Source organism: Sturnira hondurensis, unplaced genomic scaffold (assembly GCF_014824575.4).
Source record: "Sturnira hondurensis isolate 20B ecotype Veracruz unplaced genomic scaffold, ASM1482457v3 Scaffold0005279, whole genome shotgun sequence".
NCBI classification, from domain to species: Eukaryota; Metazoa; Chordata; class Mammalia; order Chiroptera; family Phyllostomidae; genus Sturnira; species Sturnira hondurensis.
In genome coordinates, this window is record NW_028077910.1 from 5267930 (window position 1) to 5284209 (window position 16280).

Below are 16280 nucleotides of genomic sequence, written 5' to 3' on the forward strand. Positions count from 1 at the left end.
CCAATAATTAATTGTTGCTGGTGTTTCCACTGCCTGTGCTTCTGGAGCTCTTTAGCTCCTGCCCATTTACCAAGGCTGATCCTCCAAGTGATTCTGTGAATTTGTAAAACAAATTATTTTCCTTAAAGATAGAATTGATTTCTACTGCTTATGACCAAGAATGCCAAGATGTGTTGGTTTTACAAATCCAAATCTTGTTGGCTCTACCTTCAACATATATCCAGAATGAGACTAGTTTCTATCCCCTCCATTATCATTTTCTAGGCTACCTTTAACCCTCATGTGAATTACTATAAAACCTCATAGCTCAATTCCCCAATATTATCCTTAATTACTTACCATCTATTCTAAACAACACCAAAAAAAACTTGAGTATTCCTTTTAAAACTTAAGTCAGATTATGTCACTTTGCTCAAAACCCTTTTCTTCCATACTAAATGGCTTCCCATTTCTTCCATACTAAAGCCAATGTTCTCACAAAAGTTTTCATGGCCCCACACAATTCTCACTGGCATCATCACCTTCAGTAGGCCTCCCCTTCACACCTTTACTCACCTCTAGCCATATTAGCCTGTTTGCTGTTCCTCAATCATGGGAGATATGCCCCTAATTTACATTGTTTCCTCTGCTTTTATGTTCTTCCCTCATATGTGCATGACTTTGCCCTCTCCTTCAATTCTAACTCACAAAAATTGCAGCCCTTCCTCGAGTATTCCTGATCCCATTTGCCTTGGAAACATATTATGTATTTACTTATTATGTTACTGTTCATTCTCTGTCTCTCCACCCTAGAATGTGAGCTCCATGAAAGTAGTGAGTTTTGTCTGTGTTATTCCTGGTATATTTCCAATGACCATGTCAGTACCTGCCATGTAATAGGTACTCAAAATCTTTTCAAAAGAAAGAAAAGAATAAAAAATAAAGAGGAGGAAGAAAAACTTTTAGAACTGAGCTGAACTGAGAGGTCCTGATTTGTCTTTAGAAACCCTGAAGAAATTTAAGTTCCTCTAAAACACACGCCCACTAAAAATTATTAGAATGGTAAGAATTTAAAATAAAAACAGTAAGTATCTAGTTCTGGAAAGAATGTAGAGCAACAGGATCTCTCAGTCATTGCCAGTGTAGATATTTCTTACAACGTTAAACATACAATTGGCTTAAGATCCAGCAACTCACCCTGGCTGGTGTAGCTCAGTGGATTGAGCGCAGGCCTGCAAACCACACGATCGTGGTTCGATTCCCAGTCAGGGCACATGCCTGGGTTGCAGGCCAGTTCCCAGCAGGGGACACACGAGAGGCAACCATACATTGATATTTCTCTCCCTCTCTCCTTCCCTTCCCCTGTAAAGATAAATAATTTTTTTAAAAAATCTAAAAAAAAAGAGATCCAGTAATTCCATTCTTATATATGAGACTCCTTGAGGAAATTTTATTCATAATTGCTAAAATTCAAAAGAACCCAAATGTGTATCACTAGTGAGTGGAGAAACAAATAGTGGTACATCCAAAATATGGAAAGCTAGGAGCAATTTACATGCAACAAGATGGATGACTCTCAGAAGCACTATGTTAAAGGAAAGAAACCAAAACACAAAATGCCACATTTACTACAAAATAGTACAAGAAAATTTTTGGAGATGATGAAAGTAATGTCTTGATTATGATAGTAGTTAAAACAAATGTATGCCTTTGTCAAAACTCATGACTTTCACTATATGTAAATATACCTCAGTAGACAAAACTTTAAAAAGCCAAATAAACAAATACAAAATGGACAAAATATTTTAACAGACATTTCACAAAGGAATACAAACTCATGGCCAATAAGCACATAAGAAATGCTCAATGTCATTAGTCATCAGGGAAATGTAAATGAACACCAAAATTGGATAAAAATCTACCCTCACTAGAATGGCTAAAATTAAAATGATGGATAGTACCAAATGTTGGAGAAGATGTGAGAAAATCAGAACCTTTACTGTTGATGAATAAAAAACCCCACAAACACTTTAGGAAAACAGATCTGGCAGTTTCTTGTAAGACTAAGTATATACCCACCTATAACATTAATACCCAAGAAAAATCAATACATATGACCACAAAAACATTTGTATAAGAATGTTCATAGAGTTATGTGCACAATACCCCCAAACTGGAAACAGCCCAGATGTCCATCAATCAGAGAATATATGAACAAAACCATAGCATATTCTTACAATAAAATAGGACTCAGCAAGAAAGAGGAATGGATCACTGATTTCCACAACAATGTACATGACTCTCAAAAACATTTTGCTGTATTGGAGGAAAAACCTCACACAGAAGAGTAAGACTATTTATTTATATAAGATTCTAGAACAGCCAAATCTAATCTACAATGGAAACACCAGAACAGTGGCCGTCTCTTGGGGGGATACAAATAAGGAATAAATAAGAAGCCATGATGGCAATCACAATATTCTGTATCTTATTTTTATTTGTTTATTTTTAGAGTGAGAGGAAGGGAAGGAGAAAGAAAGGGAGAGAAACAGCAATGTGTGGTTGCTTCTCACACGCCCCGTGCTGGGGACCTGTTCTGCAACCCAGGCATGTGTCCTGACTGAGAATCAAACCAGCCACCCTTTGGGTTGCAGACCAGCACTCAATCCACTGTGCCACACCAGCCAGGGCCAATATTCTGTATTTTGATAGCAGTTTGAGTTATACAGATATGAGCATTTGTCAGAACAGAAGATCTGTGCCTTTTATTCCAAAGTTTTGTTTGGAAAGTTTACATTAAAAGTAAAAGTAAACAAATATTAGACTTTGGTAATAATATGCATGTTGAAGTACTTAAAGTAAATTATACAGATGTCTGTAATTTACTTTAAAATGTGTAAAAAAATAGATGACTGATAGCTAGATATATGATACAACCAGAAATAGTAAAATATTCATGGTATAATCTAGATGGCCTGTAAATAGAGGTTTTCTATTAAATTATTTTGACTTAGCTGTTTGAAAATTTTGATAACTATTGGGAAAGTTCAATAAAATTTAATTTTAAAGTATGAGAATATAAAAGAAATGTAAATGTAGCCTGAATATTTGATGATATTAAGAAATTATTACATTTATATTTTTGTGTGATAATGGTATTGTGGTTACAATCTTTAAAGAGATCTTATTTTTTATATACACATTCCAACACATAAAAACTAGACTTTTGAGACCCTTGCTACTAATGTTTTCTTTGTTCGTTCCCAAATTTTATATATTTTTTTATTCATGTAATTGACCTTATCGGTTTCCCAATTCTCTTCTTTTTTTCTATGGTTTCTGATATTTTGACCCTGAATACAGCACCTGTACTAAATCCTGGGAAAAAAATAAAGCAAAGGAGTGACAATTAGTGCAGGAATTCACAGCTTATGGGATATGAGTTCAAGGTGCTGAGACCCAAGAGAAGTTTTAAACCCGTATGACTGAAGTACTGAGATTCTAGCAGGCATAAGGGACCAAGTAAACAGTGTGTGAGACGATAAAGACCAGATGCACAGAGAGGAAAAGAAATTCCGTAGTTTGGAAAACAAAGGTGAATCAAAGGAAACCTAAATTCAATTACAGAATTCCTGAAGTTCTTAAGCTTTGCCCTATAGTGAATGAACTAATAGGTACCCTATCGAGTATTTCGTGAGTTTCTGTGAGGATCATATGAACTATTTGTGCTTAGGACAGTAACACATAGAAAACAATCAATATATGTCAGCTGTCAGTATTATTATTTCTTCGACACACATTTGTTAGGTACTTCTTACACAGCACACACTGCGCGAGGCACTGAAGATAAAACTGAAACAAAGCGATGTGGCCTTTGCCCTGACAGAGCTCAGAGCTTAGTTAACTCTATCCAGACAGTCTCAAACTCTCCCCATTCCCTGTATTGTCCTTTTGGTACAAATAGAGTTCGTAAAGTTACATAGTATCCTAACCATCCATAATCAAAAGGTAATTTTATGTAAAAAAAAGAAAAATGTTTTCCAAATGCATATTAATGTGAAAGTTGTTTTGCTTCACCTAACCACAGAAAATAAATGTGAAGAAAATAAATTAATGCTTTATCTCATTTTTTGTACCTTCTCTTTCACACACAGTTGAATTTATTTTATAGAGGCTATTAAAATATTAGGCTATTTTCTCCTTCATTAAGCATCATTTCCTTTAATTTTGCATTAACATTTCGCATGCTTCCCATTTTAAAAATTAAATGGACCTGTTATAGGTAATATCATAAGGTTGAGATGTTTATCGATATTTTTAAATTACATTGTTTTATCTTCCTAATTGAAATGCTTTTCCTCTTTGTTTCCTTTTCTTTTGCATGAATGTGACTGACCAAGGAATTGATATATATTAAATTGCTGCCCTTGAGAACACCAATGTGAAATTAAAAGCCAAAAATATGTTATCATATAGTAGATACCTCTTCTTAGAGACAGCACTTCTGTATCATTTGATTTTTCAAATTGTGAACAAAGGTTACTTTTATAATTTAAAACTGTGATAACTAAGAATGGCCATAATTATGTCATTTTCCCTGTCAAATCTTTCATTTCCAGTTAATTACCAATGACCTCCATTCAAGAAGTTTCCCATGACTGCTCAAGTGTTTTACTAACTCTCCCCTGAGCAGAAGGAAGAAATATGTTTTCATGTCTGAGAATAAAAAACACAGTCCTGGCTGGGTAGCTCAGCTCATCAGAGTGTCCTCCTGACACAGGCAACAGCCAATGATGTATACATTGATGCTTTTCTCTGTCTCTGTCCCTTCCTTTCTCTCTAAAATCAATTTTTTAATTTTTAGAAAATAAAAAGAAAAGAAAGAGCATAAATTAAGAGGCCCATTTTCCGAAAAGTTTTGTTATACTTTAAGGTAAAAACCATAAATAATATATTTATTTAAAATTTTACAATCAAGCCCTGGCTGGTGTAGCTCAGTGGATTGAGCGCGGGCCTGCCAACCAGACGATCACGGTTCGATTCCCAGTCAGGGCACATGCTTGGGTTGTAGGCCAGTTTCTGNAATTTTTTAATTTTTAGAAAATAAAAAGAAAAGAAAGAGCATAAATTAAGAGGCCCATTTTCCGAAAAGTTTTGTTATACTTTAAGGTAAAAACCATAAATAATATATTTATTTAAAATTTTACAATCAAGCCCTGGCTGGTGTAGCTCAGTGGATTGAGCGCGGGCCTGCCAACCAGACGATCACGGTTCGATTCCCAGTCAGGGCACATGCCTGGGTTGCAGGCCAGTTTCCGGCAGGGACCAGTTCCCTGCAGGGGATGCACAAGAAGCAACCGTACATTGAGGTTTCTTTCCTCTCTCCTTTCCTTCCCCTCTAAAAAGATAAATAAATAAAATATTTTTTAAAAAATAATAAAATAAAATAAAATTTTACAATCAGAAATTACATCACCTATCCACAAACTTTACAAGCAATAGTGTAAATTTAAAGACAACACAACAACCAAAAAAAACCCCAACAACTTGAGATTCCAGTCTCTTAGTCTATTGCATTAGTCTATTCCAATCTCTTAGTCTATTGCATTCTACCTTTTTAGAACTTTAATAAATATATTTACAACCTTAAGTCCCTAGAGAAAAATCAACTGTGTGTGTGACAAGCTTATCACAGGGAAAACCATTTTTTAGAAAAATAAATTTTGCATGATTTTAATGACTTCTTAAGTGTACTTAAAATTTCTTATTACTACTTTTATTACTACTTCAAGCAGTTAAAAAAGTATTAATACCATGAATTTAAATTTATGTTTTTGTTATGTTTATACTATTCTCATTAATTGTTCTCATTCTTTTTAGGAGTTGCCTTCCTAAGGTGTACCCTAGGTTTATCCTAGGTTTCTAGGGTACAGAAATATTAATTACTTTGAGGGTAGGGACCAAACTTAAAAAAATAAACAGGAAACGTCAATGCAAGGTAGCCAAAGTTATAGATTCTAGATTGTCCGCATACTGGTCCAAGTTGTACCTTTCAAATTTCAGCTGCTGATTTCCAGGCTATACTTCCTTTTCGTACTTATTTTTGTGGTCAAGACATTAACGTAAAACTTAGAAAGGTATTTTTGGATAGAGCGGAGTTCATAAGAACAGCAGGAAAATAAACTATGGAATATTAGAACTAGAGAACACCTTAAAAAGTCTCTGCTTCTTCATTTTCTACACTAGGAAAATGAAAAGGAGAAAGAAGCAGAAAATGGTGGCAAGGAGACCATTAAATTGACCTTTGTAATAGTTCATGAATCAAGGTTCTATAGTCCTGAGCCGGGATGATGGCAATAGCAAGGGAGGCAAATGTGAGAGCCAGGGTAAACAAAATTAAAGACTTGCTAGTGACTGATTAGAAGTAGGAGAAGAGTATAATGTTAGGTAGAAGTGCAAGTTTCTATAATCCACAACACACTATAGGGAGTTCGTTTTATGACAAAGTATAGTTTATTTCCAGCAGAGCTTGCCATTTTTCTCAAGGCGATAAACTTAATAGAGCCACTGCCCCTGAACAATGCTATCTGATATCCCCAACAGGACTCCTGGTCAAGTTTGTTTTTCTTCATATTTTTCCATATCTGTAGGTGTTTTAAAAATAATGCTACTCCAAGTGTGAGCTGTAGATCAGAACCAGTCTATAACCTGTTGTCAGTTCACAATAAGATAAATACAAAAATTGCAAGTTAGCATTTAGAAAATTTAATAGTTTGCTGTGACATCTAAGTGGATGATCACAGAGTAACTTGAAAAATATTGTTCTGAAAGAACTGAAAAATAACCCTGGTCCTTCACTAAGGACAGTTGAGAAGCTCCATTTTCAAAAACAAGAACAATTTGTATATATATCCAGCCATTAGCAATATAACAAGGACAGTTTGCATGACATCAGTGTAACCTGACAGCCAAAGAGAGTGGACTGGAATGCACATGTGTGAACAACAATGACCTCATTGTACTAGTCAGTGGGGGTGGTAGACACAATTGATGGAGCATGTGTGCTGTGAGGCTGTTGCATTCAAAGTGACTGATTGAGCCGAGCAGTGAATCTGCATCAAATTTTGTGTTAAGCTTGAACATTCCTCTGCGGAAACTATTCAGATGATTCAGAAGGCTGCAGCTATGGACAACTGGTGACTGGCAGCTTCATCACAACAACACACCTGCTCACACATCACATCTCAGGCAGTTTTTTGGTAAAACACCAAATCACCCAGGTGACTCATCCCCTCTACAGCCCAGATTTGGGACCCAGCAACTTCTGTCTTTTCCCAAAACTAAGATCACCTTTGAAAGGGAAGAAAGTTCAGATCACTAATAATACTCAGGAAAATACAACCTGGCAGCTGATGGCAATTGGGAGAACTGTGTGAAGCCCCAAGGTGCCTACTTTGAATAGAACTGAGGTGTCGTTGTCCTATGTACAATGTTTCTTGTCACTTGCATCTTCTTCAATAAGTGTGTCTATTTTTCATATTACATGGCTGGAAACCTTTTGGACAGACCTTGTGTATGTAAATAATGTACATTATAAAAACAGGTAATGAAACTACATTTTATGACAGCACTTTTTATAAATATACACATTTATCTTTAGTAAAAGTGGAAATACATTAACAAAAAATGGTTAAGTAAAATAATGTACATAAAATGCTTAGAATACTGCCTGTACATAGAAACACTCAATAGATGTTCATGACAGTGATGATGATGGCAGTGACACAGATGACAGTGATGCCGGGACCTCTACTGCCACCAATGGCAGTACTTAGTGGTTTTGTGCTGCTGGTACAAACTTTACCCCAGAAGTCTCTACCATATCACTGTGTCATTCCAAACACACAGTCATCATTAACCATGGATTGTTCCCATGGCAGCCAAGCCTCAGGGCTCTTTCTCTTTCTGAGTCAGTTTCAACAGGGATTAACAGGCTATCTATCTATCAAGCCTACCAAGAAACCTAGCACTACCTTAAAAAATCAAAACGCCTAGCGTCACTTGTGAAAGTCTGCTTACATCTTTCTCATAGTTCTTATCTAGCTGTATAAAAGAATACAAAATTATTTAGAGGCTTATAGCTGAAAAAAAACACAAGAGGTCACATGATGAAGGTTCAGAATAAAGTTTCGGTAACATCTGAGTCTATACTCCAGCTCTGCGTTGTCTAAATGCATGACCTGAGCAAGTTGATTAACTTCTCATCTCTCCTCTCTTAACCAGAAGTAATGATATTACTTGTCTCTTTTTCAGCAGCAACTGGCAAAACATGTGTTAATAAATAATAGCTATTATTACTAATACAACCCTACCATTTACACAGGAGGAAACTAGGCTCAAGAGGCCCAGGATGACGTGATTGGTCCATAATTGAAATAGGACTAGTTGTCGATGCTTTCTCCTTCCCCTCACTTTCACAACTCTATTCTGCACTTCTGCAGGTTCCTAGAGATGCCCGCATTGTGGTTTTTTTGTCCTCTTGGAAAACATGGACAAAATATATACATCAGGTACAGTATATATATATTTATTTTGTGCATTCATTTTAGAGTCTAAAATAATGGCTCTTCAGACATATTTTAAAGTAGAACAAAACAAAGCAATTGGCAGTTGCTTTCTAAATGAGTCATTAATGTTATATGTGTTTTTAAAAATAATTATGATATAGAAACATATTTGATGAGATCAAAAGAGCAAGAACAAGGACATAAGCCTGAAGTTCAGGCTTTTTACATAGTTTTCTCTTTCATCCACTGCTTACATGTTGTTAGTCCTGTACTTGTTGCCCCCACCTCTGTTTTTCTCACTTTTCATGTTGTTAATGTTTTAAATATTTAAGTCTACATTTCCAGCTAAGATCTCTCTCCTGAAATCCACACCTATATAAGTGAATGGCCTAGTAGACTCTCTCTTTGGAAATCTAACAGGTGCTCAAACTTCAGTGAGCCCCAGACTGAACTCAGTATTATCTTCCACAGACCTTCTTCTGCTGTGTTTTCTAGACGATGCCACCTAACCAATTACCCATGACTCTGGAAACCTCGGAGTCATCGTTTACTCTTTCCTCACCCCAAGCTGTAGTAGCCCAGCAATCCTATGTATTCTCTTCCTCTAAAATTCGTCCAGTACTTTCTACCCATCCCACTGCGATCTGTTCAGGGTCTCAGCGCTTCTCGTCCAGATCAACAGCTTACTTCCAGTCTGACATCCTGACTTTCAGTTGCCTGCCCACTATGTAGCGCATGCATACACTATCAGAATGGTCTCTTTAAAACCTTAGATCTGTATTTGCCTTCTCATGTATAGTTTTTGAACCTGGAAGGAATCTTAGAGGTCCCGGGCCCAAGCTGTTTTACAGATGAAGAAACTAAGAGTCAAGACTGATGAATAAGTTCCCCAAGGCCACAGAGCTAGCAGTTGGCACAGGGGAATAAGGAACTCCCAGCCAACTTTTCTGTTAGGACAGGCTGTTTGAGGCAGACAAGTTATAGAGGATTGTTTTATAAATGCAATTTTAAAATCAGATGAATAAATGATCCCTTATAGATGTAACTTTCCATGAAAGTCCAGGTCTGTCTAAATCAGTTCCAGTACCATTTTTCTTTGATATTTGTGTGACCTTCTATTTCTACGTTATGTTTAAAATATCATTATAGAAGCAGTAGATAAAGATGAAAATTTCAAAGTAAAAAAAGAAAGTAAAATCATACATTGCTCTACTACGCAAACATAAATATATTTAAAGTTTAGGTGTATTTACCTCCAGTTTCTGCATTTAAACTTTTTTGTTCTGCTTTAAACATGTGTTGTCATAGTATATATTTACATATTATAACCTAAGCAGCTGTTTGTAGTACTACCCTGTCTTTTAAATTATTTTTAGGGCTAATTATTCTATATACATTTAGATATAACACTTACTTATACTGTTTTAATGTATAGAAGAGATGTATTAATTTATATATTTATTTTTTAATAAATATATTTCTACAAGGAACCATTTACATCATTTCCAAGGTGTTTTTTCTAATTTTAAATAATTAACATTTTATTAAGAAATACATTTTCTTCATAGAAATTCAATTAGAAGGTCATTCATAAAAGGAAAAGGAATACTGCCTATTTACCTATATTCTCTAATCTCTACATGGTTTATCTTTTTTTGTTGCTTGTAAAAGGGTACACATGCTTTATTTTGAGTTCCAATATCTACCCTTCTAAGCCAACATTAAGTTGTTAGGCCTCTTTAGTCTTTGATTCTTCATTTATAAAATGGAGTAATGATAATTACATTGTTTGTCTTTTTTTCTTTTTAAAAATTTTTATTGAGGTGTAATTGATATGACATTATATTAGTTGCATGTGTACAATGATTTGATGTTTGTGTATACTGTAAAATGATCACAATAAGTCCAGTTAGTATCCATCACCATTCATAGTTACATATTTCAACTTTATAATTGCTTAAAGAAAACCAGGACACTGAAATTTTATTTTGCATTTTTTGTCACTTGGTAAGGTTAAACATTTTACTGTGTGTCTCTTTACTAGATTGTTGAAGAGTACTTATTTTCATCAGTGGATTTTTACACAGATAAAACCTGTAAAATAACAGAAAATTTAAGTGTTTAAGCAAATGCATCAAAGGCCTGCCATACCAGTTTTTATTATGGGTAACAAGTTATCAAACCTCGAGGGGAAAAAATCCTGCAACAGTGCTGAGGATAATGCTGCAATAGTTGACTCACTTCCCAGGAGTCTTTAAACTATAAATCACTAAATAAACTATATAATACTTCCTCTAATAATACACATTAACCTGCAGAGAAATAAAATTTAACACATTTTAAAGAATTTGTTCCTGCCCTTTAGTTCCAAGTACCTCTAAGGAATTAAAAAGGCAGCGTGGCAGCGGGTGATGAGCCTTGTCTCTGTCACCCCAACCACAACAAAAACTCAGCATCCGGCCACAGACCAAAGTGCCTTTGACGGAGCTGTGGGTTTCAGCACCAGATGTCAAACCATCAAGGAGTAGTGTCGCCCACCCTCGTGCCAGGTAATAGCTTTGATCCTGGCTATGGTCCCTGCAGTGACTCATGAACTTCCTTCAGCCTCTCTTGGCCACAGTCCAGGCACCTCTAAGGAAAACTGGCTTAGACAAGTACTCAAGGACCAGAGAGCCTTTGTACCAATAGAAATCCAGGTTTCTGCAAGAGAAATTTCAGTACTCTATGGGACCATAAATAAATAAATAAATAAATAACCGTGAGTTCAGAGATACTGGAGTGGTCTTAGTAAAGACTGGTGGAGATGACTGCTTCTTTAAATGTGAAGACAACAAGGCAAAATTCTAATGTACATTAAAAAAAAAACAAGGAAACATGATACTACCAAATCATGACAATAATCTTCCAGTAACCAAACTCAAAGACATGGAGATTGACAATTTACCAAATAAAGAATTCAAAATACAATCGTTGTTTTAGGAAAACTCAGTAAACTACAAGAAAACATAGAAATACAATTCAACAAAATCAGGAAAACAATACACAAAGCACGAAGTTAAACAAAAAGACAGAAATCATGAGAAAGAACCAGACGAAAATTCTGTAGTTGAAGAATACAATAAAAAAAACAAACAATAGAGAGCATCAACAGACTTGATCAAGTAGAAGAATCAGTGAGACTGAAGATAGGATCTTCAAAACCATAAGTTGTGAGAAAACTCGTATGCATCCTTTTACCCTACCCCGCCGCCCCCCCCCCCCGCCCCGCCACCAACCTCTTCTTCTAGTATCCTGAATTAGTTACTAGATTAGGTGTCAATCTAAAGACAAAAGCCTGAGCTTCAGCGGATTAGCAAGGGGAGCAACAACTGTACAGGAGTCACCCAAACTATCTCAGCAGGCCAGGGAAACCACAGGCATAGCTACTGTAGTGGAAGGGGGCGATGCTCAGCTGAAGAGCATCCATGACTCGTTTAACATTTGGGTACTATATTGAACTGGATAGCACCACACACCCCTTCCAAATTTACTTCCTTTCTGGTACTGGAGAAATCAACCTTAGTTAGTAGTAGGGTCTTGCAGATATAGTTAGTTAAGATAAGGTTATAATGTATCTTAAGTAACCTATATATAATAAGATTGGCCCTTAATCCAACATGACTAATGCCCTTATAAGAAGAGAAGAGATGCAAAGACTGACACACAAAGAAGATGGCTGTTGGAGACAGAGGCAAAGTTGGATGCCTCTGCAGTCCAATCCAGTAACCACAGAAGCTAGGATGAGGCAAGGAAGGATGCTTTCCTAGAGCCTTCAGAGAGAGCATGTCCTGCTGATGCCTTGACCTCCAGAACTGTGACAATACACATTTCTGTTGTTTTAAGCCACCTAGTTTGCAGTACCGTTTTTTTTAACGACAGCAATAGGAAACTAATACAATTTCTGAGGACAGGATCCAGGGGACTGGGAGATGAGGCATTGGAGTGGTCTCTGAGTTGTGTGTTTATGATTGGGAAGAGGAGGCAATGTGAACTCCCAAACAGGAAACAACATTGTCATTTTCCTGGAGCTGCCCTAGGCTGGGGGTTTTTTTCCAGAAAAAAATGTCATATTTTTTTTTTTGTGAACTGGTAGATCTTTTAAATGATGATATAAAAGGGTAGCTGCAAGGAAAGGAAAACTTCCTTTTGTTCTTTGAGCATAAGCCAATGTGTTCTGTCTTGAGTTTAATGCTGTTGCAATTGGTAAAATCAAGGATGGGCTTCAAACCCTCATCAGTAGAGTGTTATGCAAATTAAGTGCACATATTATAACTACAGTATTCCCAAACTAATTTTCTTCTACACATCATGAAGTGGCTTAGAGTTTAATGAAAAGCTTAGCAGTGCATTTAAAACATATTGCTAAGAATGTTGCTGAATACAATGAGTCCCTGAAAGGACTGAACTCACCATTTTACCCAAAAGCGGTTTTACATCCAATATTTCTGTCAGTTGATGACCTTACTCAAGTCAAAAACTTTGAAGTCATTATTGACTCTACCTTATCTCTCCCCTTTCTAGAATCCGGTTAAGAAATTTCACCAATGTAAGTTGTAAATTATTTCTTTCACTTTCCCTATTCATCACCTCTGAGCCTCTCTAAATCAGACAGCACTCTTTCTGTTTGGTTCACTTCTACTCAGCCTCTTTGGTCAACCTGTCCGCCTCCTTTTCCTAAACAGTAAATGCTAAGGCCTTCAGGCCTGCTTTTCTTCCCCCAGCTCCCCGCACTCTCAGCTTCTCCCTCATCCACTGCCGTGGCTTCAGTTACACATAGAGATTCCCATGCTTGCATCTCCAGCTTGGACCTCTCCAAGAGGTCGTGACTTGGATGCCTAGCAGCCTACTCAGCATTTCTTCTTGGATGTTCCACTGGCACCTCGAACCTAAATACCCCAGGGTGCATTTGTCATTTTCCCTCAAGTCTGTTACTCTCCACAGTTTGTTTTTACCCAGGTGCTTCAACAAGAAAACCAGGAATTCATCTTCCCCTCCCTCTCCAATTCCTTTCGATTCTACCTTTTGATTACCAGTTACTCATCTTGATGCTAAATTTATTCCAGCTCCAACCATTGGGAGATCCTTTAAGCTGCCACCCGTGTCCTTTTAACCAGTCCTCTTCATGTTGAAGCACATCTATCTTCTAGCACAGAAGGCCAATCTTTATCTTAGCCATTCCTGGAATTAGCCCCCTTCCCCCAAGGAAAGGGGCAAAATCATGGTCCCTTTTTTTCTGGAGACTGGGATTCATAAACCAAGACTTGGATGCCACATATACTACTGGCTTGTCATTGCTTGACTTACAAGAATGTGTAATTATCTCCACAATTTACCAGCTGGAATTTTACTCCATTGCAAGTCTGGTTCTAAAAGTGGATTTTGATTTTTCAGAATCTCCATTTTAAGTCAGAAAGGCCCATGTGCCTTAGACAGACCGAAACTCATCCCACTGAAACAATTTCAGGTTTCCACTCGAGAATCTTCACGGGGAGCCCTTGGTCACAGACATGCAATATAGACCTGTGTCCTCCAGAGCGCGCTGTGCTGCGCACAGACCAGCCTCAGCTCTTTTCCAACCTGGTGTGTCTGCAGCACTTTGCAAGGACACCCAAGAAGGGGCACGTCAGCGCTCCGACTTCGTCCGGACGCCGCCTCTGATTGGCTGCTGGGCATGTAAGAAACCAGTGAATGAGCAGCTGGCTCTTGCAGAAACTTGCGCGAGGTCTTCAGGTGGCATCGTCCTCTCGTCCTCCTCAACCCGCAGAGGAGCCGGCCCGGGGGAAGATGAGGTCGTCCTGTATCGTGCTCACCGCCGTGGTGGCGCTGGCCGCCTATTACGTCTACATCCCCCTGCCCAGCTCCGTGTCTGATCCTTGGAAGCTGATGCTGCTGGACGCGATTTTCCGGAGCGCACAGCAAGTGGTGAGACGCAGCCCGGCGCTGATGCTCTGTCCCCACTCCTAGGCAAGATTTGAACGGGGAAGCAAAATTTCCGGACCGTGTTCCACGAGAATGCATATCTTACTAACGCAGTGAGGCCATTGCTTTTTAAGGTGGTTCAGTCTGTCATTTTCAGGGTGTCGCATTCTCCTCCTTGCGAGCAGCGGTCTAGGTCTGTGTCTGCGTTGGCGATGGGGAGGGTAAAGTATTTGAATAGAATCTGATAACTGTTTAACCTGTAATCTAACCTAAATAGCTTCCCTCACCCCGTTTTGGTTTGCAAAACAATCTTTCAGCTTTTTATAAGCCACCTCTTCCCCATTTTCTTTCTCCGATAGGGGCCGGCAGAGAGCGAGTTAAATATTTTTAGGACAGCTCTGGGAAAAAAGGCTCTCATTTCGGGCAGTGAAGCCACCTTAAAAGCAGAAGCAGGCACAGGCGCTGTTCCCACACACCCTGACTGCCGAGCTCTCCTTTCCCAGAGGCCCAGCGGTCAGACCTCCTCCGAGTCCTTGGGGAGCCCCTCAAGGGGCTCCATCTCCCACTCATGTTTGGCATTTATCAGTGTAGCCCAAGACGCTGGGCCAGGAGGCCTGGCTGGCTGGAGGAGAGGCAGTAGATGCAGCAGCGCCTGTTTGCATGATCCGTTTGTTTTCTGCCTGCCCTGCTGCATTTATTTGATGTCCTTGGCTGTTGAGGACGTAACCCTTGCCTGAGCCAGGAAACCCTGGCTTAACCTGGCAGGGTGAAATTTCTCTCTACTGTATCATGGGTGTGTATTTCTTTTCCCCCATAAATAGGAAAATATTACTGTCTCCACTCTATTCTGTGGTAAGAGGCCTTAGTTTCAGTGCCATAGATTCTAAAATCTAAACTACAATCTGCAGCCAAGGCTGAGCCCTATGATTAAACAGTGTTTCTGAAGAGCTTGCTTTATCTAAACTCCTAACCTTCCTCCAAAATCAAGTTTTCACCTTCTCCCAACCTTAGGCTTTAATCACAGGTTATTTTTGTAAACTCCTCTTTTTTTTCAAGAATGACTAGAGAAACAGAGGGGGGAAATCATGACTTTTCTAGGAAAGTCATGGTTGATATTCTTTGTCCCTGTCCATCCTCATTGTATGTGAGATTCCATGGTCTCTGAAGCTTTGTGCTATCAACAAGCCGCTCCACTAGGGTACTGTCACCTGTTCCGAGTAGGGATTTGCTTTTCTTGAATCAGGTACCTTCTCCACCGCTCCAGTGCCCTGTTGTTCATAGACTCATCCTATGAGGCTGTACATCCTCTTCCTTTCCTCCTACTGACCATAATGTTCACATGGCGAAAGAATGTCCACCCCCTTCTCTAGCATTCATTTCAGGAAAGACAGTGCTCGTGTAGGAAGCCCCTCATCCCCTCTTTTCCTTCAGAAATGATGTAATTTGGGAGTAACTTCCTTCAGGAACTCTGGGACACAGTGGTATTTACCTGGAGTGGGTTAAATGGCCTTTAGTAAATAGCAGAAAGGGAAAGATAGTGACTAATAAAGAGAATAAGAAAAACGGGGGGAAATCAAAGAATAAAACCTCTCTATGGGCAGCCAAGATTATTTTTAGCTTTCGGGTTGCCAAGGAAGTCTTTTACAGCATAAGTGATCTGGGAAAAGCCAGGTTGGAAGGAACGCCTTTCTTGCCCAACTGGCTGCCAACCCAATGAAGGCAAGTTCCTGCAGTCTTTTACGGAATGAGCCCCGAGCCGGTGTCTGGGACTGATAA

General features: G+C 38.4%; 1 protein-coding gene across 2 annotated transcripts in view; it reads left to right on the plus strand.

Moving 5' to 3' along the window:
• The first annotated feature begins 14156 nt into the window (after positions 1–14156).
• The window catches only part of NCEH1 (neutral cholesterol ester hydrolase 1), a 48857-nt gene continuing 46733 nt past the window's right edge, over positions 14157–16280 (plus strand). Inside the window, exon 1 of one of the 2 annotated variants that reach the window (XM_037046510.1) lies at positions 14157–14507. In XM_037046510.1, coding sequence (XP_036902405.1) covers positions 14274–14507 — 234 coding nt within the window. In that variant the 5' untranslated portion in view covers positions 14157–14273. The remainder of the gene's footprint in view (positions 14508–16280) is intronic. The other variant, XM_037046511.1, reaches the window with a different exon arrangement.